Source organism: Microtus pennsylvanicus, chromosome 9 (assembly GCF_037038515.1).
Source record: "Microtus pennsylvanicus isolate mMicPen1 chromosome 9, mMicPen1.hap1, whole genome shotgun sequence".
NCBI lineage: Eukaryota > Metazoa > Chordata > Mammalia > Rodentia > Cricetidae > Microtus > Microtus pennsylvanicus.
In genome coordinates this window covers 18,452,817-18,477,380 of record NC_134587.1, presented here as the reverse complement: position 1 = coordinate 18,477,380, position 24,564 = coordinate 18,452,817, and the positions used below count along the sequence as shown (strand labels likewise).

At 37.0% G+C, this 24,564-nt stretch overlaps 1 protein-coding gene across 3 annotated transcripts in view; it reads right to left on the bottom strand.

The window, feature by feature from the left end:
- The window catches only part of Kcnh7 (potassium voltage-gated channel subfamily H member 7), a 418,450-nt gene that overhangs the window by 117,377 nt on the left and 276,509 nt on the right, over positions 1 to 24,564 (bottom strand). For 2 of the 3 annotated variants that reach the window (XM_075985029.1, XM_075985030.1), the window contains exons 3-6: positions 24,386 to 24,541; positions 9,716 to 10,144; positions 6,163 to 6,183; positions 5,721 to 5,744 (exon numbers count right to left, since the gene is read on the bottom strand). In XM_075985029.1, the coding sequence (XP_075841144.1) occupies positions 5,721 to 5,744; positions 6,163 to 6,183; positions 9,716 to 10,144; positions 24,386 to 24,541 (630 nt within the window). The remainder of the gene's footprint in view (positions 1 to 5,720; positions 5,745 to 6,162; positions 6,184 to 9,715; positions 10,145 to 24,385; positions 24,542 to 24,564) is intronic. The other variant, XM_075985032.1, reaches the window with a different exon arrangement.

The window sequence follows — 24,564 nt, the reverse complement described above, 5'->3', positions numbered from 1 at the left end:
GATTCATGCCTAGATGATGTTGAAAATGACTAAGTGTCTTGTGTGTGTGTGTGTGTGTGTGTGTGGTGTATACTGGTGTTCTCTGTTGAGATTCTCAGGATTCTTTTTGGGATCTTGATATCTTTCTTTCCATTTTATTTTCAGTTACATTAAAATATCCTGTAACTAAAGTATATAAGCATGTTGCTATGGCAAACACAGCTTAAACTAGACATAACCGTAGTCAGGAGACAGAGCATGTCTGAATTGGAAGTTGCCAAACACCTTCAACACTCTGTTCCTACAAACACAGCTGGAAAGAGACCAAGCACCCTGGTTCCCTTGTGGAAGACGAGGAGCCTAAGCAGAGCCATTTTCTTTACAGACGAATCTACTATCTGCTATTTATGATGTCAAGAAATAGTCTGGAGTTCTTATGTGTTGCTTATTCTATGTTATAGATCTTAAAATTTAGCATCATGAAGAACTGTTTCAATTTCCTGAGGCCGTGAGTATTACACAGTGTATTTTTGACTGGGAGAGTGGGGGTGGGTGGGGAAGACTCCCTTTCAGTTGCTTTTGCCTGTCTCGTTATCTGAACTTGCTCTACCACCACCATCATCTGCTGGTGCCTCCAATTAGCGCTCCAGTATTGGTGCCTGAAGTCTTTAAAAAACATTAAAAAACATAATAAAAAGCGTACTTCAGATGGGGTTTTCCAGTTTTGTATATTTTTTGGCCTCAATTTTAGGCACATTTGTTAAAATTTGTAACACATCTAGGATTTCGGACTTTGTAGACACTGTTGTTTTCCTTCCCACAGAAATGCTGTATTTTTTTTTGCCTGGATAATTTATCTGCACTTAAGGATATGAATAAGAAATGTAAGTGATAACATTCAGTCATACAGCGAAGTTGTATTAAATCGTTACAGTTCGCCTTTTGAATTTATGACCAGATCATCCTTCTTTATGTTGTACTTTTGTAGGAACTTGTCTTCACAGCTGATCTAGGATGTTAATAGCTAGGCAAAATATGTTAGTGTAGTTTTATTGCCCTTATGGTTATTTCTGATCACCTTCTGAAATTAGCTATAGTTATAATTATAGTGTATGTGTGCGTGTGTGTGTATGCTATGATTACTGAGAAGTACATGTAGAGGCCATAGAACAAGTTCTTAGTTTTCTTCTTCTAATGTGAGGGGATGGAGCTTGGGCCAACACTCTTGAGCTGTAAGTGATTTTACCTGTGAATTTATCTACCAAGCACTACTCATTCTTAACAAAGCATGTGGTCTGCAAGGTACACCTTGATGAAATTATACATTAACATTTAGCAATGTGTCTGTCTTCTGTGCAAGTCAATGTTATTACATCTTATCACATAAAGAAGTAGTCTGAAAGAATGTTTAAGGGAAGGAAAGCTCGCTTGTGAGAATATCACACTTCCTAATTTCCCTTTCATGTTCTCTTAGTATTATTTTGAGTATTTAACACATTTAGAAATTTATTAAATCTCATGATTTCTCACCCACTTTACTATTTTTCGATGGGGCATTCAATCATGTCCTTAATTTCTTGGAAATCAACTTTTTCTACTGTTACTAGGATTATGTCCTCAGCATATTTATATATATATAAACTAGCATAGTAATATTCGTATTATCTGATTATAAACTGCTTTGCCTTTGTGAGCCCTTTATAGTAAGTTAGAGGACCATGCTATTATTTCAGGAATGCTTAATTATCTCTGAATTCCATTGCAGGGAGGTCAAGTGATTAAAACAAAATACTAGCTGAGAAACGGACTCTTCGAACTGAAGCTGAGAAACTCTTTGAAAAACTGTCTTACCCACACACCCCTGGATTGGCAACATCCCTACAGTCCTTATTTTACCTTCTCTCATTTACTAGGGGAAAAAGAAATCTCCTACATTGTCATTTCATTCTGTTTTTTTTTTTTTTTAGATTTTTAGTCTGAAAGAGTTAAAGAAAACTTTCTTTTGTGTGAATATATTTATTGAATTCAGCATAACAGTATATTTAAAATAAATTATGCACCCTTACACAGATAGGGCATCCCAAGCATCTTTTCTCCTGTAGAACAGAAAGTGGTGTTCTTCTTTCTCTTGACTTTGAATCAAATATTTACACCTAGAAGTCTTTTAGACTTTGCAAGCTACAGTCTTTTCAGAAATCTATATAAATTCCAGTGGAATATATTCCCAATGCTTTAAGGCAGGGATTAATAATATTCTTTTTCACCAATTCTAAACTAAGCTGACAGGAGATGAGGTCAAAAAGGTACAAGTCAAAGACCAGAAGTCAAAGTACAAGGTTTCCTACCTCCTAGGTCTACATTCAGAGAGGCCTTGGCTGAGGACTTAGAGTTGATAGGCAGCCTCACTGACAATGATCATGAACAGATGGAATTTGGGATTCTAATGAAAGAAAGGAGATTAGCCTGAAAAACAAAGTAAATGAATTTACAGAGAAGGAGCAGGCAGAAATAAGGGAACATGATCAATTCAGTTGAGGGGACTTACTCAAGTGTACCAGGAGACTGACGTTCTGTGAGGGATAGCAACGTGAGGGATAACAACGTGAGTATGCCAATGTGTGATGAGGAAACGGAAAGGAGGTGACCAGGGAGGCTACAGCAAAAGTTGGGTAGATTTTAGCACCAGTACCTGATGAAGTTATAAAATAAGCTACGTTTTCCAACTATACATAGAGATCCAGCAATAACTAAGAAGAATTTCAGATTTGAAAATACTTAAAATGAGACTGTCTAAATTTTATCAGGAGTAAGAAAATGCTTTATTATTATTGTTGTGTGTGTATGTTTGTGTATGTGTGTGATTTGTATTTATGGGCACAAATGTCAAGGCATATGCATATGTACATCATAGGGTGGTTTCATGGCATGGGTTCTTCCTTTACATAGTTGAACAAGGTTTCTTGGAATCAAACTCAGGTTGTCAGGCTTTCATTTTCTGGCAGCCAGGGCCTTTACTTTGCTATCTTGTTGGACATGTACAGTATTTCTTAGGGCATTGAATTACATTTGTTAAATGTAATGAAACATACAACTAATCTATATTAACATTAGCAAAAATGCCAGCGTAGCATTGGCAATGACGCTTTGCCAAAGAACCCTGCGAATAGGCATCAGCCAAAAAGTGCTGTAGCGCTCAGAAAAAGACAGAAACACTCATCAAGTTACTTGCATTCAGTGTCTACAAATTCTGTTCCTCTGCGTGACATATAATTTGCCAGACAAATTGTCACCACTAAGAATCAATTTGCAAATCTTGGTAAGATCATAGGCATCTGGATAAAGGCCAATACAAAGTATGAGAAACAAGTTCTGTTAGATCTCTCTCCTCTCTCTCTCTCTCTCTCTCTCTCTCTCTCTCTCTCTCTCTCTCTCTCTCTCTCTCTCTCTCCTGTCTGTCTCTGTCTTTTTCTCTCTCTGTCTCTTTCTCTCTGTCTGTCATTATTTTTGTACCTGATAGGTTTCCTGGCTACAGTGGAAGTGATTGCTCTTAGCAATCTTGAGAGCAGTTTTGGTTTCTGACTCAAGATAGTATCGTGTTCTAGTTGGAAAGTGGTCAACATGAAATAAAAATCTGTTGTTTTAGGAAGCAACATAGGGCACAACATTTTCAAGGACTTACTAAATAGGAAGAGAGGAGCAATGTATCTATGACTTAGAATGCAGGACACATGGACAAACTACTAGGTGTGAAGTGATAATTGAGTGACTGAAGTACCAGTAGAAACCCTTCTGAAGCTCTAGAGATAGGGCCTCGAATCATATTATCTACATACGTTATGCCATTTGTTAAAAGTTGCTTTACTCCTTCTCCTTCAGGGATTACAGTTTCTAAAAATAGCACGTAACTGTTGTTTAAAGTGTTAGAGTGACAAAGAAACTTATTGAAAGGAAGCAGAATTGATCTGAAGAATGGGTCTGTGTATTTAGTTTTGGAAGGAAAGGCTGAGTGCCAGCCTACTGTCTTCTGCTGGTAAGATTTTTATGCTTAGAGTCCTTGATGCCAGAGAATATATCTCTGTCCACTGGGGACAGATGGAAGGAGAAAGGATTTAAGCCAATGCTGGTTCTCTGTGGAACAGGAACTAAAACAGACTTCCCAAGATAGTAAACGCATGGCCTTTTCTGAAAATAAAGATGTCAGTACTCCTTGTGCCAAGGAATTAGGCGGCACCTGAGCTTTAAGGGGACCACTCAGACAAACCTGCAAATCCTTTGTCTGTGTTACCAGGTTTTTTATGCTCTTTTGTGGGGAAATGATTTCTGGTCTAAGTGGATGATACGTTTTGTGTTCAAAGCAGGGTAGAAATGTACTTCTCTTTTATTTAATATTTTATTTATTATGGCTTAGAGTCAGTATTAATTTGTTTTATAAGCACACTTGATGGACCATCCAGTATCTATTTGTAGTTTTATGAAAATGGCAGTTGTAAAACTGATGTGCATCTGAAATATATGCACACATACACACACACACACAAAAAAAAAAACAACCAAAAATGAACTTCAATCAAGCAATTGGGATTTCTACCTAAAACACAGGGAATACGGATAAAGGTTGGTTTGATGGAGTAGTTGATGAAATTAAAATAAATTTTTTTTGACAATAGATGAAGGGTAGGTTCTTTCTCTTTTCCTTCCTCCCTTACTTTCTTTTTTTTCCCTTTCTTGATTTGGGTGCTTGGGATCTGATTAAGGCTCACACATATGGGTGATCTACCCATGAATTATATATCCTTATTACTGGACAATTAGTTTAGGAGCTAAAGCCAGCCAAATTTGGACATAATCTAAACAAACTAGATTCATTTCTCACTTTGACTTTCAAAAAAAAAACAAAAACAAAAAACCAAAACATCCACAGAAAAATCAATGTCTATGCATTTACTCATCTTAAGTACTAGTAGTATTTCCAAGGACCAAGCAGGCAATAGATCTTTACATTCTTTCTGAGGATTCATTCTGAATTGTCAACTAAAACTACCATGCCCAACTAGAATAACTATGTAGATAAACAAAACAAAACAAAGGAACAACAACAACAACAAAAAGCCCATCCCACTATTGGAGGTATCTTGTACAGATCTTCCTTGAAGTGCTTACAAAATAGTAGGAAAGGCAAAGGAAACACTCCTACAATCTCGTTGATTTACAGATTATCCTGGGATTTTGATCACATAACACCTACAGTGTCTAGTACTGCTCATTCATCAGCAACAGCAGTTCTGAATCAATTATGGAAGCAATTAAGATGTCAATTACACAAAACTGCACAGTGGTCAGAGTACCAGTGATGCAAAGAAGAGGCCCAGACAGTAAGTTCTGAGGAATGATGGTTACTGGTGGAGACATGTTCATGCAACAAACATGCACGAGATGCATCACTGACATCATTTCCACAGCCACAGCAGCATGCATGGGCAAACACCACGCCAAAAGTTTTGATCCCTTGCATCTATTGTGATAAGATAGCCAAAGCAGAATTGGATTTCAAATTTTAGCCAAACCCAAATTTATCCAGAGTATCTCCCGGTTAAATATTACCCTGTGGTAGCTGTAAACCATGCCAGTGATTAGAATAATATAGAATACATTTTTAAAATGATTGAAGTATAATAGAGAAAAAGTAGAAAATGACTCTCATGCAAGTACAGTATACTACTACAGTAAGCTTAAAACCATACCCCCTGCCATCCAGGAACGTGAAACTAGTTTTAAGGAAACAAAAGAGGAACAAGTGAAGTGATGCTGTCATAGAGCTTTGATCATTCTATTTAATCTTGTACTCAAGAAAAGACAGAGCCCCTGCAACAGTTTATGTGCTTCTTTTATACTGGAATCTATTCATCTTGACACTTGTTTCTTTCCAAATGTCTAGGAAGTGTTCACCGTCAATCTCACATCCTTTTGTTCAGGATAAAAAGGTGTTCATCATCACTTTGATGGCACAGCAGAGAAAGTAATCATGTCTCCAGCAAAACCAAGCCATGATGTCTCCACCAGGCACCTGGACTAGCTGAGGGCAGCATGGAGGTGTGGCATCAACAGGGCATACAGCAGGCAAGTTAACATGCCAAGTAAAGGGCACTTTAAGCATCAGATGGCGAATTTGAGTTTATACGTTACCTTTGACATTGCGACCATTGTCTGTTTTGAGCATATAAGGATAAAAGAGAGAGAGATATAAAACAGAAGACTAAAATTATGTTTAGCACACCAAACTAGCTTAGTAGAAACAATCAGAGAAACCAGGATGTAAATACAGAAAATGGAATTTTGGTTGAGGTGAATATTATAAATCATTAATCAGGAGAAATGCACGAACTGAAATATCAGTTATAATAAACATCACAAATAACTGAAATGCATCACTTAATTTAAACAAATTGTAAGTAACAGATTTTATAATTACAGCATTTTAGCGAAAGATCTGCACAGTTGCTGGTAATTGTGGTAATTTACAACCTTGTCAAAAGCCAATCTTGATGTCTCCTCAGCTGTAGCTTGTAACAAAGGAAACCATACAACATTTTGTATGTCAAGTTTTTTTCCATATACTTAAACCTAGGAATGTTAGTATGGACAGAAGTTTCTAAGAGAATGGAATAATACATATTTGAATTATTTAGGATACTTTTGTTAGCTCTCCCTTTACCCTCAACTGTTCTTTACTGTATGCTTTAAAAATATCAGTCTTTAATGAGTCATTCTTAGGCAAAAAAATAATTGCAACATATCACTGAACACTTTATTGTATAAAAAGATTTTGCATTTTTTCTATGTAGCATAAAACCTAGAATATTTATACATTTGCTTATATTAAAGCAGGTGTTTTCAAATCTTGGCATAGTGTTTTCAGATTTATTTTGAGAGTAGAAATCTAAATGTTTTCTATGTGGTACTAAAAATATGTATTAATATGTATTACCAGCTCTGAAATACACAAGCTTAAAATAAATGAAGTCATAACAAACCCTTCAAATGTGTTCAAGATTTGATAAATTTATGTATTTATTGCCATCTATCTTATCACCATGCATATCTAAAATCTTGAGATAGACCATAATTGTCTCTAAGCTTATGTTAAAAGTAATTCCAATATTGTGGTTTATGAAATTGTTAGAGAAGACATGGCCTTGTCAATACTATGTGCATAAAATGTGACTTTCAGTGGCAACTTTTTCATCTCTTTTAACAAGTCATTTTTAAAATAGGACCGTGGGACAGTTTTCTTCTACATAGAGAATATTCTGCAGTCATTAGCAAATTAGTAACTGCTTTCCCAATAGTTAGAAAAAAAATCATAAATGGTGCTGGGTTTGATCCCCAACACTGCTGAACACTGCTAATAAAATGCTCACTATAGAACGCACATGCATGCACCCCCCACATACATGACCATGCACATGTGCGCATATACACATGTGTACTTGCTAAGCCCAGATCCTATAAAGACAAATGGGAACAAAGTTAGCAGAGTGAAGCTTTGACACTGAGGAAGAATGAGAAGTTTGAAGACTAAAGTGAGTCAACAGTTCTTTGCTATTTCTTCTATGCCCATCAGTGGTTGTATTTAATTAGTTGATTGGTTTTTGGCTAAATTTGGTCTGAAGTTAAAGTACAATACTATACATTTATTAGTCTGAAGTCACATATCCACTGTGACATCCTTATTACCGACAATATGAATGTGCAGAACATAGAATACTTAGACTCCTTTGTAGTATTTTGGCAGACTAAATTCACTGAATATAATGATAAACTAATTAAGGTTTGTATTTTCCATGTCTATCTTTTATTTTCCTTTTTATAATACTACATTTTTACTGAATTTTTATAGTGTTAATTTAGAACAGATCACAAAAAGACTCAGTTGTCTGTAACATGTGCCTTAGGAAGAAAAATTCCAAGGTACTTTACAATAGACATAAATCAGAAGATTATGTAAATATCACCTAGAAATATGCTATTAATATTTACAGAACTCTAAGAATAGAGCACTTAAGAGCACAGTTCTGTGTTGGAATGAGGACATCGCAGCTCTAACTCTTGAGCTTCTATAATTTTATATCTTAATCAATTTCAAGGGTTTATAAAACTAAAATCAACTGTGAGGGTTTTCCATCTATTGTTATGCATGCTCAGTTTCTCAAATATATATAGAATTATACGGCCCCGGGGATGGTAGTTCCTTTAATGCTCATCACTGTCTTTTAGGTAAGATCATTTCAAGGTTGAAGTACTGCAGTTGAATGCCCTGTGAGTTTATCAGGCTGTGGCACACACTGACTGCGGTATTGGTAGGAGAGAAATACTGCCCAAAAGGGCTCAGCCCAAAGAGGGGAGGAAAATTGAGAGTGAGCCCATCATCAAGCATCTATACACAGATCCTGTACTGAGAAATCTATGAAATACCATCACACTTTCCTATAACTGTCTTAGTAACTGTACTCTGTGGAGGCCACCTGAGAGGAAAATGACAAACATAAGTTATAAAACTGGATACACAACACAATACTGAGAAGTTCCAGAGAAGCACAGGGGAAGGATGCAGGATGAGCTGAGTCTGAGATGTTGGCTTTTCAAATTTATTATCATAAACTCAGTTTCCTAGGAGAAAACCCTGACGATTCTGTGTGCTTGTTAAAGATGAGCATAGTAACTGGTAGGGACCAACTAAAGCATATGCTGTTTATTTGAAACACTACTGAATTTATTGTGACTCGTCCACAGGAGTCGTTGCTCAAACATCCAGTTACACAGGTTTCACTCAGTCAGAAAATACTGAACTCACCTCTCCTGGGTGAGGATCTGGAAAAAGGGACCTTTCAAGAATCTAATTCTACAAGGAATGGAGAAGAGTATCGGGCCTGCTACTGACTCTCAGACTCCTGGTCTTCACTTATATTGAAGTCTTCTGCAGTATGAACGACGGAAGCAGTCCTTGCCCTGTGGCAGTTGGTGACTTACCCATAAAGGGAGATTCAAACTGGCTCCTAACCTGTGAGAGTTGCTCTGAGGTTTAACTGAGACTTAATGTATGTGTGTCAAACACTTACACTGCCTCAGGCATCCTAACTGGTCCATGTTACCTATTATCAGGCTAAAGATGGATGGTATCTGTGGTGGCTCTCAAAGCATACTGTCCACACTGGCTGCCTTAGGAATGTGAGCCAAGAGGCTAGGGAGAGAATAAAGTCTCACCCTGCTTTCCAAGTTGCCCAGTGAGTTTTCCCACTAACCTATCCTCTCCTTCCCACCTGCCTCCCACCTCTGATGGCCAGTAACAGTCCTGTGAGGGCACGCTGTTCTTTCGTTCAGGGTCTGATCAGCTACTAAATTCAACAAAATTAATTATGCTTAAGATAAAGGAATTCACCACCTAATCACATCTTAAATTAAGCACTAATTAATTAACACCCCAGGAAGCGGGCTGATAATGGTTATACTATTTCAGAAGCACCGATAAAGAAGCCAGAAGAAACCAAGTTACTCACTGGGGTTCAAAGAGGAAATGAGAAAAGATGCTTAATGCAAGATCCGCGTTCTTAATAGCTTTTAATCATATTTCTTCTTTGAAAAAGCAGATTACTGTTCAATTTTGAAACAATGCAAACATAAACTTCCATCACCCAACCAAAAGAATGTTTCCATGTTTAAAAAGAATAATCAAACATACCTTCACTGGCATGTCGATCTCTAAATATGTTCTTGGGATGGACACTGAAGCCTTCTATATCGTGAACTGAAGATGCTCTCCGGATGCTGCAGAGGCTTTCCCTTGATCTGGAGTGTGTTAGTTGGGAACTTGACTGCAGCATGTCAGGGTAGAGGCGGTCCCATTGCCTTTTGGGAGAGGAATGGTCCAGAGGTCCGGATATGTTCACTAAGGGGGAACACTGGCTAGGCTGTATCAAGGCCTTTGTGTCATCTGCTTCAGAGGGACTGCAACTTTCTTTCGTGGGAGACTTGAAGTGTTTCATGGCCACAGAGTCATCGCTGTGTTTGGAGGAATCAATGACTACCACATCCGGGTCTTCCTGTGGCAAGGACTGCTTTCTGTATGTTAGAACTCTTAGCCCGGGAAATTTGAACCCAAAGAGTTTCCCTACAAAGGAAGACAGAAAAGAGTGTTTTCACACTGTGAATACATATTTTAAAACTAATAAAAACAATAAACTCATATTGAAATATCATACAAAAGAACTGCTATACTTGATACTATAAAAATAACTATCTGTATTTAATTAATTCTGCTTTAATGAGAAATATTGTAAAAAAGTTTTCTGAGTATAATAAGATATATATATATATATATATGTATATATATATATATATGTATCCTGCTTTTGATAATTATAAAACAGCTCAATGAAATGAAAACTTTATTTACATGACAGAAACCTTTAGTTTATAACAGATTAAAAACATGTATTCAGTAAAAACACATAATTTAAACAGGAAAAGAAAGAACCTATGTCTTGTATCAAGGGACACACACAGGAATGAGTGGGTCTATGTGGGGTGTACATGGAGTGGTAAAAGTATTGATGGTAACAAAATAGTACATGAAATGGGCTTGATACCCTTGTAGTTTTGTCTTTAATAGTATTGTAAGTTCAGTCTGAGTGGTAAAAAAGGGGGAATCAATCCATCTGGTAGTTTTGAAAAGTTATAATGTCAAATGTTTTCCACCTTATTTTCTTCTATAAAAGTCATGGAAACTAATCAACATGGACACTGTTGTTTTTTGTGCATGGACTTCTCAATCCGTTGAAGATAGATTCTAAAACACAAGAGAACCTTACTCTAAACTCAGCATCTTTTCTCCATTTTGGAAACATGCATAGCGAATGATGTTATCTGTCTATTTATTTTTAATCCTATTCTTAACCCAAATACTGTAAATTTATGTCTCCAGTCCAGATTTTTACTCTGAGTTCCAAACTTGTGTATCTAAAACTGGCAACATTCCCTCTTAAAAAGTTACAAGTTATCTCAGATTCTTAGTCCACATTCCAATCTCCTGATCTAGCCTTCAAACTCAGCTATTTTTCAGAGCAAATGGCACTGTAATCCATCTAGTTGGTTAAATCCGAGGCTTGAGGGACATCCTCAGTACTGTTCTCTGGCCTCATCTTCTAGAACCCATTACTATCAACCTCTTGATTGCATTCATTTCACTTTTCCCATCATGTTTTTTATGTTTACACCTTTTCCCTCAGTCTAATGGCCCAGCTGACCCCTTGGTATAGAACGCTGGTTACTTGTTATACTTGCGACAGTAACAGTGTTTCTTGTTCACCTCCCAAAGACAATGAGTTTTATGTTCTCAAACATTCACGCTGGACAAAGTAGACTACTCTCACTTCTCTTCGTAAATTCTTACTTAGAGAGTGAAGACATGTAATCTCTACCCCATCTTTAATTCCTCTCCTTGGACTCTAGAATCCAGCCATGATGTCGTTTATATTCCTTTGGACTCCCATGCTTCTTTCAGATTCTGGGCTCACTTCTGTTAGATCATTGCCTTTTGTCTACTTAATTGCTCCTGCAGGTTATAGCCCAGAAGAGTTGCTTCAGAGAGGTTCTTCCTTCCCTCTGAAACACGCTGACAGTTCTTCACAGTTTTCACTGCATAACGTAATAATAGACTCAGTGATTTCCCAATTAACACTTCTTTACACCCTTGTAAGGAAGACCTTGTTGATTTTGCCTCAGTTTAGACAAAATGCCCGAGCATGGCAATGGAGTTATACAAACACATAATAAACTGAGTTGATAATGTGCTTAGTTCGGATTAAAATATGTAATTACTCTGATCTTCATACTTATGTAATCTTAGCCTCCTGGAACTGTATTGACTTCTATGCACTTCGCAATTGAGTGGAACTAACCACATCACGGGAGCTCTATATCATGCCCCATACACCTGAAACAACCCTTATTACCAATTTCAGCCTTTTAGTGAGGGTTTACATTGCTTCCGTTCTGATTGCTGAGTTTACACAGAAGTGTTTTCTTGTCTTGCATCATCTAGGAAAATACAGATAGATAAAATGCTCGTTGGAGAACAATTTAGAATGAAGCAGGCTAATTTATTATGCCAGTGTCGCACTAGTAGTCTAGGAGTTAATAATGCTCAAAGTAATGGAAATAGGATTTATTTCTCTAGTAAAGTGCGATGACACAAGACAAGTATATTAAACATATTGTGGATTAATATGCAAAGACGAGAGCAACCAATCTGCACAAATAAGATTAGATATCAGTGCAAAACTATAAGTGTTTTGAAAGCATTTTTTTACATGTTTCTACTAACAGTTTTATATGCTCAAGTCAATTGCTAAGCTCAAAATCAGTGAGCTGCATCAAAGCCATTTGATTAGTGCTTAATGCACATGAGATTGAGTTACAGTTTACAAATCAATTTTGCAAGTTTTATTACAATGCATTGAAGGGCAATGCCTACTTTTACTCATTTTTTATCAGTTACATTAACCCTCCCCCCCCAAAGAACATCCAGTAGCTCTTAAACTAATGACCACACGGGCGTTTATTTTGCTCCTGTAGTTATTTGCAGCCAAGGTGGTCCAGATGGTCTTTTCCGCACCACTAGGTTAACATGACCATGTTGTATTGCATTCCGGATTTAGTTGTCTCCGTGTAGTTCACGCGGAAAGAATGCACATTGAGAAATTTGTGCGCTGCTATACTTCCCTAAGGCATGGAATTTAAAACGTAGGTAAGTGTAGCGCTGCTGTGCCTTTTAACTCTGCAAAATGTCTTGCTAAGTCTTCAGGTTTTATTAAGTTTACTTTCTTACTTGGATAATTAGATTTTATTTAGTCTCATGTCTGCTAAAATAGTAAACCTGAAATAGGAAAAAAAGCTCAACATTTCTTCACAACTCTTATACATTGTCAGATAAGGATAAATATTGATAAATTACTTCTATGAATCTAACTTTGCTTTAATACAGAATTTAAATAACAAGTGCTGGTAGCTATGTACATTAGAAGTGGTCTTTCTTGGGGAAAAATGAATATTCGTACAAAAGATGTTCACCTAGCTTTTAATCATTAATTTTCTTACAACTGCAAGTTTTCGTTTGCTTCATTCCATTTATTATAATTTTACAAAATTATAGAACATTGATGGTCTAAGAACTTTACTAAATTCGCTTAAAACTTGCCTAGTTGTTCCTGGTTGAGTCTTGTACCAAGAGGAGAGATCTTTAAGTGTGAATTGTTATGTAAATGGAGCTATCCTTAGGTGTGGCAAGGACAATGAGTGTGGAGGGAACTGGAGCAGAGAGACTAGGGAAGCCTGCCAGCTTTTCTTTTAGTGAAGGTTTGAAAACAGGCTTGCAGGGCAATGGTGGTGCAAGCCTTAACACCAGAGGCAAGTATATTTCTGTGAGTTCGAGGCCACTGGTCTACAGATGGAGTTCCAGGACAGCTGGGGTTTCATAGAGAAGCCCTGTATCAGAGAGAGAGAGAGAGAGAGAGAGAAAGAGAGAGAGAGAGAGAGAGAGAGAGAGAGAGAGAGAGAGAGAGAGAGGAGAAGGAAGGGAAAGGGAGGGAGGAGGAGGGAAGGAAGGAAGGAAGGAAGGAAGGAAGGAAGGAAGGAAGGAAGGAAAGAAAGAAGGGGTTGCTCTCAGGCCTTACGGCGTTTCTAAATCTGCCCTGTCTTCCTTGTACAAGAAGACTCAAGATTTCAGGATTGTGAGGTGATCTTAAACTCTCTGCTGCTTATTTGAAGCCTCTTGTATCTCTACATCACCCAGTCTCTGGCTACAGCCTTTGGGAAAGCCTACTCCTACCTATAAGCAGTATCTGCAGACCTACTGAGAGGCAGTTTGGTGTGTGTAACAATTCATACTTAAAGTAATTTTGCTATTACAGTCAGGAGCATAGTGTCTTGTACAAAGAATGAGAAAAAGAGCCACCTTTAGTTCTGAAAAATAACATCCAATGTGGACTTAGCTCTGATCAACTGGCTATCAAGAGTACTGAATTATAAATGGACCAGTGTAGCCAGTGTAGTTTGGGAGCTATAAAACAAAACAAAACAAAACAGAACAGAATAAAACTCCTTGGAGTCCACTGGCAGGCAGCAAAGTTGAAGCTAAATATGGGGCTCCTTGAAGGAGCAGATGTGATCAGTAGAGACATATAAGCCTAAGTCTCCAATGATACAACTTAAGAGCAGTTGATGCAGAGAAAAAGCAAGATTGCACAAAGGAAGGGAGCAGTGAGCAATGGAACAATTGGGATCTTGAAGTGATGTGAGTTGCAGAATGCTGTGTGAAGGTCAGGGATCAGCTAGGGCTGTATCCCAGCATGAGAACAGTTGCAGCAGCAGCAACAGCAGTAGCAGCAGCACACTCCTCTGAACTTGTTAAAGATTGCTGCTGGTGTCTGAGAAGCCCTGCTTCCAGTCTGGCCACATCATCATGACAGCAAAGGAGGCAGCAAGCAGAGATTTGGACGAGGGAGATAAGCAAAAAGACAGGGTAACAAGATTGACTGCTTTTAACCACTCATTCACTAAGGAGACAGGGAACGAGTATAATGCACCAACATTACATATGCCTAATTACATCTCCATGTGCTTGAAATAACCACTAAGTCAATAAATGCATGATTTTACCATACTATTATTAAGTTTCTCTCGGGTATATATAGTTTCCTCTCTCCAAATGCCAAGTTAAAGAATCAATTCAGGTCTCCTGGATGTGATAACATCTTAAGATTCTGGATGATCATGCAGCCATCATGCTGATGGGAGCTCTAAACAGAATGTTCAAAGCATTAATGAGAAATGGTCCAGTTTCCCAAATGCTGGAAGGCTAGAGAGTGTCCCTGATTTTCATGTTGCTAGGTAACAAAATATTCCACAAGATGCTTACAAGGGGGACCGGCTATGCTTATTCTGACCTGGGTGCTGATCAACATCCCTTATTAGCAAAGTACATACTTTTCCCCCCAATAACAAGCATTTCAATTGATCTTAGATATATGTTCTTTACTCGTATAATGGGGAAACTATGACATAAATTTGACTGAACGTTTTCCCTATTTGTTGTTGCAACAATGTCATGGTTCCTTTTTCTATATCAAATTTAATCCTTAAAGAAAAAGACTTTCAAAGGAAGGATGAAAGTAAACATTAGTTACATTGTGAAACCTTTAATTAAATTCTGTTCAATAGCAGACCGTTTCTATAGTAATGTGTGCTGATTAGGGAATTCTGTATTACCACGGCAGCCTCTCATCTTTGAATTAAAGAATGACTTTCAGCTCCAATGGAGAATAGTAGAAGCGTGGTGATGGCTCTTCTGCAAAGAACTACATGGAACATTTCTTTGTTTCTTCCTTGCTTGGGATCAGAGAACAGATACAAGTTTGAAGAGGTAATATAGCTGCTGAGACAAATGTATGTTTTATGTGATAATTATCTTGAGTGAGTTCAAAACATATGAATCGGTTATAATGGTTTAAATTAGACAGATAATGGCCTAAATTATCAAATGTTATTTTGTATGTATAAATTTAGTTTCAGTTGAAGCTTTTAGGATAATTCAAACTTTTATTTTAGTAAGAATAATAGTAAAAATTCTCCCCAAAAGATACAATTTTAATCTTTTTAAAGACAATGGGTTCTTTTAAACAAGATTAAATGAAGAAATCTTTTTCTGAAAGTTATTGTTAGAATAAACCTCTATAGAGATTTGACATTATTTTATGAGATGACTTATATTTTATTTCACTTAAAATCATATTATTTGAGTATTATTTAGCTTAGATCACAGTACCAGGATGACACCAAGTTTAATATAAACAGAGTACTGAATTTCTGTGTTTCTGAGTCAGTAGTTCTGACATACAGACGAAAAACTAGAATTTCAAGCATGTTGCCTGTAGAAGGAGACCGCTCTTTCATTTCCTGGCAACCCAGACCCAAATAATCACATAGAAACTATGTCAGTTACAACAGTGTTGAAATAAATATGCTACAAAAAATGACAACATTCTGCTAGACAATACATAACAAAGGACTTTTCTAGTGAAACTCTACTAAACACTAGAAGCTATAGAAGATGAATCTAACAAAATAAAGGAAGTCACGCTGACTTAGATCTTCGTATTGCATATACACAAAATTTGGAATTTTATGTTTTAGGCAACAAAAGCATATCACAAAGGATAGAAATAGTGGACTTCTGTAATCTGGGCGGAGCAGTATTTTATGTAATATTGGAGAAAAAGGATGAAGGAGGGAATTAAAATTATGAGACCATTACATCAGCTCAAATAAGATGTGTTGAAGTTCTAAGTAGGATAATTATAGTGCAATATAAGGAAGCTATTGAAGGAAGTGATGGAAATACTTAGTCCACCTTTTTGATGGGAGATGAGAGGATTCAATGGAAGGAGAAGCATAGCATGCTATATTTTGGCTTGGATGACTTGGTTAGTGAACCATGATAATCGAAGAAGTCTAAGTGAGAGGGGCTAGAGATTTTAAGACACATCTAACTTGAAAGGGTGGATGTTCCAGAAGTACTAATATATTCCAAAGAGTTCACCCAATGGGCCAATGAATACATCAGGCTTTAAGTGATGAGAAAGGACTAAGGAAACTGTGACCCAAAATACGGATTTGTGGAAAGGCCTGAAGCTGCGGTAACTGATGAAACTGTCCAAGCAGGATGAATCATGATGACTCCTATCTAAGGAGGGGAAATGCTAAAAGTAGCTCCTGGAAGGTAAAGAGTATTTAGGGGTAGAACCAGAGGGAGTTTTGGAGTGTGACTTTGGTAGGAACTTATATAGCTTGTGTTAGCACCAAGATGGGACCGCAGCACTGATAAGAGACTCAGAGAGAGGGAGAGTGGGAACTTGAGGAATGGGGAAGGAGGAAAGGGAACGAGGAGGCAGAGAGCAAATACTGCTGAAATAACAGTGCATTTTAAAGACGCAGTGAGTGTAGTAGCCTAGAAGTAAAAATAAAGGCAAGAAGTGATCTAACTCACCTCTGTATAGAACAGTCTAGAGAATGAATTGAGAAAGCTCAATTATGCCTCTCTGTGGGATGAAGGAACGAGTGGAAGGAAGGAAACACGTGCGGTTCAAACAGCTACAGACAGAGACAAATAATAGAAACCAAGAAACCCAAGTGTACACAAAACTTATGGAAGCATGTACTGAGCACAGTTAATGGAATAGCACAGGCCTTGGCAAAAAGGGGTCGCTAGTATTCTGTGCCGACTTAGAACAAACATTTGGAGTGTGTAACTAGATACTCAAGACACAGAGAGAGTGAGAGTGCCAGATATCCTAATTTTAATGTGCAATATCAAAATTTTAAATGCTGGCAACAAATTCCACTAATTAAAACTTTAAAAAAATATGATGTGATATAAACAAAATGTGTCTGTTGAAATGCAGGCTATTTATTCTCAGCAGCTTGAGTATGAGCAACAGAGGAAGGAGCCAGAGGAAAACACTGGCATGGGAGGGAGACACTGAGAAAGATGGATTTTGAAGGAACAGGAGAGTATAGACCCTTAAGGGATGCATATGTTTCCCTTAGGATTTGTCAGCCAAAGGTGGCATGTAGTTACTGAGGAATTTCCACCCAATGCCCTCCTTCACCCCTACTGTGGGCACAGGAAGAAAAGGTTTCTGCAGTGTAACACAGGAATGGACTTGAGGCCAGAGTCATAACCACTCTACCGGAGGTTGGAGTTTGGAAGTACTAGTTAAGGGAAATGGGAGAAAATCTGAAAAGGAAAGAGTATCTCAAATATATATATATAGTCAATCAATAGCTTGATGAAATAATTTTTCTAAAATTGAATAAAACTTAGTTAAAGCTTGTAGCTTATTGGAAAAATCCCCAAATTATAGTGTAAACTCAATATATCCTGAACTTTTGACAGTAAGTGATGTAGGTTTAAATTGAGACTCAAAGCAATTTACATTGATTAAGGAGTAAAAATGTTATTAATGAGATTTGTTTAGTGAGAGAAATGTTAGAGAAACTTTTATAGTAGGTCAAACAAGATGAAAATATATGCATTAATTTTCTGTTTGGATATTATCTTAGTTTATTTTCCTGTTGCTATGACAAAAGGCCCTGAGGAAAGTGAGTTGAGGATGAGAAGGTTCATTCTGGCCCACTGCTCAAGGGTGCAGTCTTACATGGGTGATCCATAGTCAAAAAGCAGACAGCACGGAGAGCATGTGCTTACTCATTTTCTCCTTGTAGGTAGTACAGATCCCATCCCAGGGAATGGCGCCACCCACGGTGGTCAGGTCCTCTCACCTCAGTGAACCTAATCTAGATAACAGAGGGACAACATGCCCCAGACATGCCTAAGGCTTATCTCCTAGAGGACTTTGATTCATAGCAAATAGAAAATTGAGATTAACTATCACAATCAAGAATTTTGTTCAATTTAGGTTTCCCCATTGTTCTCAAGAAAATCCTAGCAAACTCTATTATTTCCATTTTTAAGAATATTTTATATAAAGTAGCAATAAAATACTGAGTTTGTATTGTATTAATATTTACATTAGTTAGTTAAATGGATTCATTGTATAGTATTTACTAATTTGATAGTTGTACCCATTAATAATAACACTTCCTTATGAACGTGTTCCATTTAGGGGGACATAAGTCATTTATTTTTATCTGGTCTTGTAACTCTCACAGATAATATTGTGAAAAAAATTACTTTTCTGAATAATATGCTTACTTTTCTTGTGTTGGGTTCCATGTTCTAAAGCTAATATTTTTACTGAGATTGTTTATTATTCCATTCAATACACAGCAAGTTTTCCCTTTTATAGTTTCTCTTTTTTATAATTCATTTAATATTCTTTTCCTTAGTCATCATAATTTAATAGTTAAAAATATGCACATGTCTCATTTTTTTTTGCTCAGGTTGGTGACATTTTTGGGAGACAAGTAATTTACAGAAAGATGTATCTCTAATAAATAATAAATGGGCAATCTTCACCTTTTGTCCCTCTCTTTCATTCTTTCTCTCAGAGGTATACATACCATATTTTCATAAGAGATTAAGCATTGACTAGAGAAAAATATCAGGTTTAAAGTATTTATCATACACACACATACATACACACACACACACATATAAATCAGTGTAACCAAACTTTATTTATGACTAGTTTAATTTACCCACAAGCTTTCAACTGGATTGTAGACTTCAAAGCAATATATCTGTTAAGGGTTAGCATTGTAACAGGGCAAGACAGTGCAAAGGTTTTACCTTCTTGTGTTCTTGCTGCAGCCATTTTAGGTTTAACTAGAATTTGACCTCCTTGATGGAGAATCCAAAGGGAGATTATTCAACTCTATTCTAGGAACCTGAGGTAAAGATGCCCCAGCTAACTTGCCTGGCTTTTGATAAACTGCCTGCTTGTGCAAACCTCCATCTCCAGCTAACTGCTTATCTTAGCTTCTGTTAAACTGCTTGCTAAAGCAAAACCTCTCCCTGCAGCTGCTGCCGCCAAGCAAGATATCATGATAGAGTTTGCTTTTAAAAGTTCCTTTCTCTAAATACTCAGTGCTATGCTTAAGTCCTTAATATCTGTGTATATTCCCAGCGGGTTGGAATGAAGACTTTCAATTGGCTATAAACTGTGTTTCAGTGGACATCTTTGGTTGACTTTCCGTAACAATATGTTTTTCCAAAGAAATGTATTAAAATTTCACCTTCTCTCTCCCTCTTCCTCCCTCCCTTCCTCCATTCCTCTTTCTTTTCCTCCATCTCTTCTTCCTATTCCTTCACCCCCCTTTTTGTATTTTTTTCTGGCTCTCTACCAAAAGATGTTTGAAAGAGCCAAAGCCATTATTTTGTACTGACAGTAAAATTTTATTCTCAAAGAAATAAATCAGCACATTTTGTCAGAGATGAGACATAATGTGAAATGTTATCAAGCAAAATTTGGGTCTTTTAAACTTTTCTGCTTGATTTAACAATCAATTCTTCAAATTCTGACAGAAAGCTAAGCCACTAGACTGGCTGTAAATAATAAGAGTTTGAAAAGCCATGGAAACAATTGTATCTGCATATTTTTTACTCTCTCCAGTGATTTCCTGTGTGAGTGACAGATACACCATAGGGGAGCCACACATATTCACAAATTAAGGAGTAGAATCTCTACTGGCCTTGTCAGGACTTTCCCATGAGATGCCAGTCCAACTAAATTTCAAATGCCATAGACTGTGTTCATATTCTGGGAGCATGCGTTTCGATTTCTTTCTCTTTAGGAAACCAAGGTATCAATTCAACATTTGTATTTCAGTTTTAAATGAATGCATTCTCCTTTTTTTTCCCTCTAAATTCCATCCTCTGCTATCGTGTGGGCACACTGTTTATTTCTTTCTTTCATTAAGATGAAGGGCCACACCAGACACTATCACATGGGTAAAATGAAGCAATTGAGAAGATGGTTAAGAAAATAAACTAGGCATTCCCTCTGTGGACAAACAAATATTTACAGATATTTATAAATATTCACAAAGGTTCAAGGCAGAGAGAGGCAGATGCCACTGAGGTTCACTCTCATCGACCATCCTGTAGTGACTGAACTTGACAAGAAGAGAACATATCAAAATTGAAGTGGGTATCACTTCAAAGCTACAATGTTTGTGACCAGAATTTTTTTATAGTAATTTAATTTTGTTTCATAACAAAATTATGTTTCATATTTTGTAAGATTTATAAATTACAGATTTTTCAAGAAATTTCCTCAAATGTATTTTTCGGAGGGAAAATTCAGGATATTGTCATTATATTACATTACTATATTTGTTCCACCTTTGCTTTAGGAGAAATTTAATTTCTACTGCTATTTAGGCTTGGCACATGAAGTAATTGATACTATAAAAAATGCTTAATTGTTTGATTTAGTATTAAACCTAGGTGTATGCTTACAGGTAATGAGAAAAACACCCATACAAAAACACAACCTGCCATAAAGCATAAAGTTGTTTTTGTGTTTTGTGTGTGTGAAATCTAAAAAAAAAATTCATTATATGATTGTTAAGCTTGAACTTTGTAGATAACAGTTTTGTGTCTTAATGTCAAAAGGTTGCACATGTGATGAAGGCTTATCTAGCAAACCGCACACATGTGAACGTTGACTTGAGTTTCACCCCCAAAAGCCCATGTGAAAAAGCTGGATAAGAGAGCTCGGGAAATGGCTTTGGGAATAAAGGGTTTGCTGTGTACTTCTGATTCCAGAACCCATGTGAGAAACACATGGACGTGGTGGCCACAGTGGTCTTAACACTCAAGAGACAGAGACAGAAGATCTATAGGGCAAGCTGGCTAGCAAGTGTTGCCAGAACTGATGAACTCCAAGTTTACTGAGTTAAAAAAAAAATAAAGAGGAAAGCAATTGGGGAAGACACGTGATATCAACTTCAGGGTCTCACACGTACATATACATCTGTATCTGGACATGCACCCACACACATCCACCAGTGCACATAAACACACATACATAATGATAAAGCTTCAATAAACACAAAACCGGCTGCAGTAGTGCATGCCTAGAATCTCAGCACCAGGGAGGCAGACAGGAGACTCTCCAGTCTATCTGAATCAGTAAGACCCAGTTCGAGTGGGAGGCCTGATCTCAAAACAAGGTAGAGGGACACAGACAACATTATCAATGTCAGTCTCTGGCTTCTATTTGTAAGTATATACCACTTCAAGATTTGGACATGTTAGGCAGCATATGCTTTGGGAGCATAATTTTTATTTCATGTATGTTGTTATTTGATGTACATAAAGTATAGGAGTTTTAAATTTCTGTTATCAACATTTTTGTGATGTTTTCCAATGTCCATTAGAAATACCAGATATATAAAGACCAGTTTTCATATGAATCTTCTCTCAACCAAATAAATCAATAGGAAGATGTCAAATCAAAGCACGCATAATCTGGGCATACAGCATTGTTACAAGAATAGCATCAGGCTTCTATTTCATCTACACCTAGAAATGTTCACCTAGAACAACAGAATTTGGTGAGGAGAGCACAGGATGGATCAGAGAACAGAGCTAAAAAAGCTATGTAAGGAAAGAGGAGGCACTAATCTTGGAATTATGAACTGTACTCTGAAGAGTACCCTTGCAGAGGAGTGTGCACACTGGAGAAGAAATAGGACGTGTGAGATGAAAACGGCCCGATGGCCCAAACCACTAGTATGGTCAAGGAGACTAGCATTAGACTCCTTGTCAGCAACACTTAATGGAAGGAAAGAATGGAGAGTCTGTTGGAGTCACAGGCCAATGCAAATGCAAGATAATATCCAAATTGTTATTATCTACCAATGCTGGCCTTCACGCATTGAGGCTACAGAAGAACCATGTTTTTATTTGTCACTTCTCTACTGCTATGATAAAAAAAAACCATGACCAAGACAACTTATAGAAGGAACAGTTTATTCAGGCTCATGGTTCTCATGGGATAAGAGTTTGCCGTGGTGGAGAAGAAACAGACATGGCAGCTGGAGTAGCAAGCTTAAATCTTAAACCACAGGTACAAAGCAGAGACATTAACCTAGAAATGACCTGAGATTTTAAACTCTAAAGCTCATCCTCCATGACATACATAACCCAGCGTATCCATACCCCAAAATTTTCCCGAATACTATTACCAACTGGGGACTAAGTATTCACATGCCTGAGACTAGGGTGGACAGTTTCCATTCAAACCACTACCCTGTTGAATAAGAAAGTGTTCTAAAACACTTTGCAAGAATAAGTTTAATTTAGTATGTTATGTTGGAGAAACTGAGGAGATCTGTGTGAATACTGATTCTGTTTTATTAGAAATTTAAAACAAGGGGAGAGGAGTGGGGGGAGGGGGGAGGGGGGGAGGAGGGGGAGGGAAATGGGAGGCTGGGTGGTGGCAGAAACTTTTTTTTTCCTTTTCTCAATTAAAAAAAAAAAGAAATTTAAAACAAAATTGAAAAATATAAAAATGTTCCAAAACTGACAGACTGTACAATGACATCAAGGGGCAGGGGTTGGGGAGAAAAATCATAAGACAGATTAAGTTTGTTGACAAGATATAGAAATCTAATAATACAATCCACACTAAAAAGTCAAGTAGCATACTATTAATGATATTTAACAACACAATGACAAGCTCAAAGAAATATATTATTGACTAAAATTGTATGGCGGGAAGGTCAGAAAAAGACCTTTGAGCTAATTTTCTTCTCCCTCAATGTAAGGAATCAAAATTCACTGTATGATGAGGATGAATGAAGGACCTAATCTATAAAGTCAACAAATTGTATAATTGCAGATAAATGACATCTCGTAAATGATTAGACAACTATTTAGACAACTATTAGAAAAGTAGTTATGTTACCAAATATAAGAAGGAAGACATGCAGACTGAAACAACCAGACACTAACACAACTAGATGGAATAGGTCAACACGGAATGCTATCACTGTGAAAAAACAATCAATTTTTGATAAACATGCATTCCCACTGGAACTGTAATCAAAAGCATTTCTTGATGCTTCTTAGTGAGCATCAAGAAACAAGTGCCATATGGATGGAATGACACAATGAAAACAAATATTAAATGTAGCTTAAAATGCAGCAAGAGAAGAGAAAAGGATTCATGTGTCATAGATTAAGGTACAGGAGACTGAGTTGAAAAAAATCAGTAAATGAAGTGAACCGAATATCTTCTAACAGTGTGAACTGCTTTATTTTACCAATACAAAGTTATTTATATGAAGTATTAGTTCTTTTTAAAGCATCTTTTATGAGTTTATTGGCCCATTATTTTAAGTTAACTGAAATGAAACTATTTTTTTTATTTTATAAGCTAATATCTTGTCAATCATTACAATTTTTGTTTACCTAATGTGAAGTATGATTTCTAATACCTAATATTTGTAAACAGCCTAAGTGTTTTTCGTTGTTCAGTAAAGTATTGGTAAAGTGACTAGCATGGTGGAGTATGCCTTGAATCTCAGTACTGTGGAAGCAGATGCAGTCAGTTTGGGGCCAACCTAGACTACCTACTAAGTTCAGAGGCCACTCAAAAATACATAGTATGACCCTGTCCAGAAGAAAAAAACCAAAGGCATTAGCATCATGGAATACCTGAGATACATGACTGTCAAAGTAGATGATAAATTCTGTAGAGTAGCATCGGCTATGGCTATCTGAAATAAAGTAGCAATATTTTCTATGTGGGAACTGACTCATGCAAAAGCCTACAGCAGCTGCAGAGTATTCGGACTTTATGGACATGGGCCTTGTACTTACGGTTTACAGATTTGACTGGTAAGATTGGGTTTACCCTCTCTGGGGAGGCAGCACTATCTTCATCTGTCACATACTCAAAATTAATGATGAACATCATAGCCACACCCTCTTGGTTCTTCACTGGGATTATGTGAGTGTTACAAATGAAAGTGGAGCCTAAGGGGAGGAAAAAAAATGAG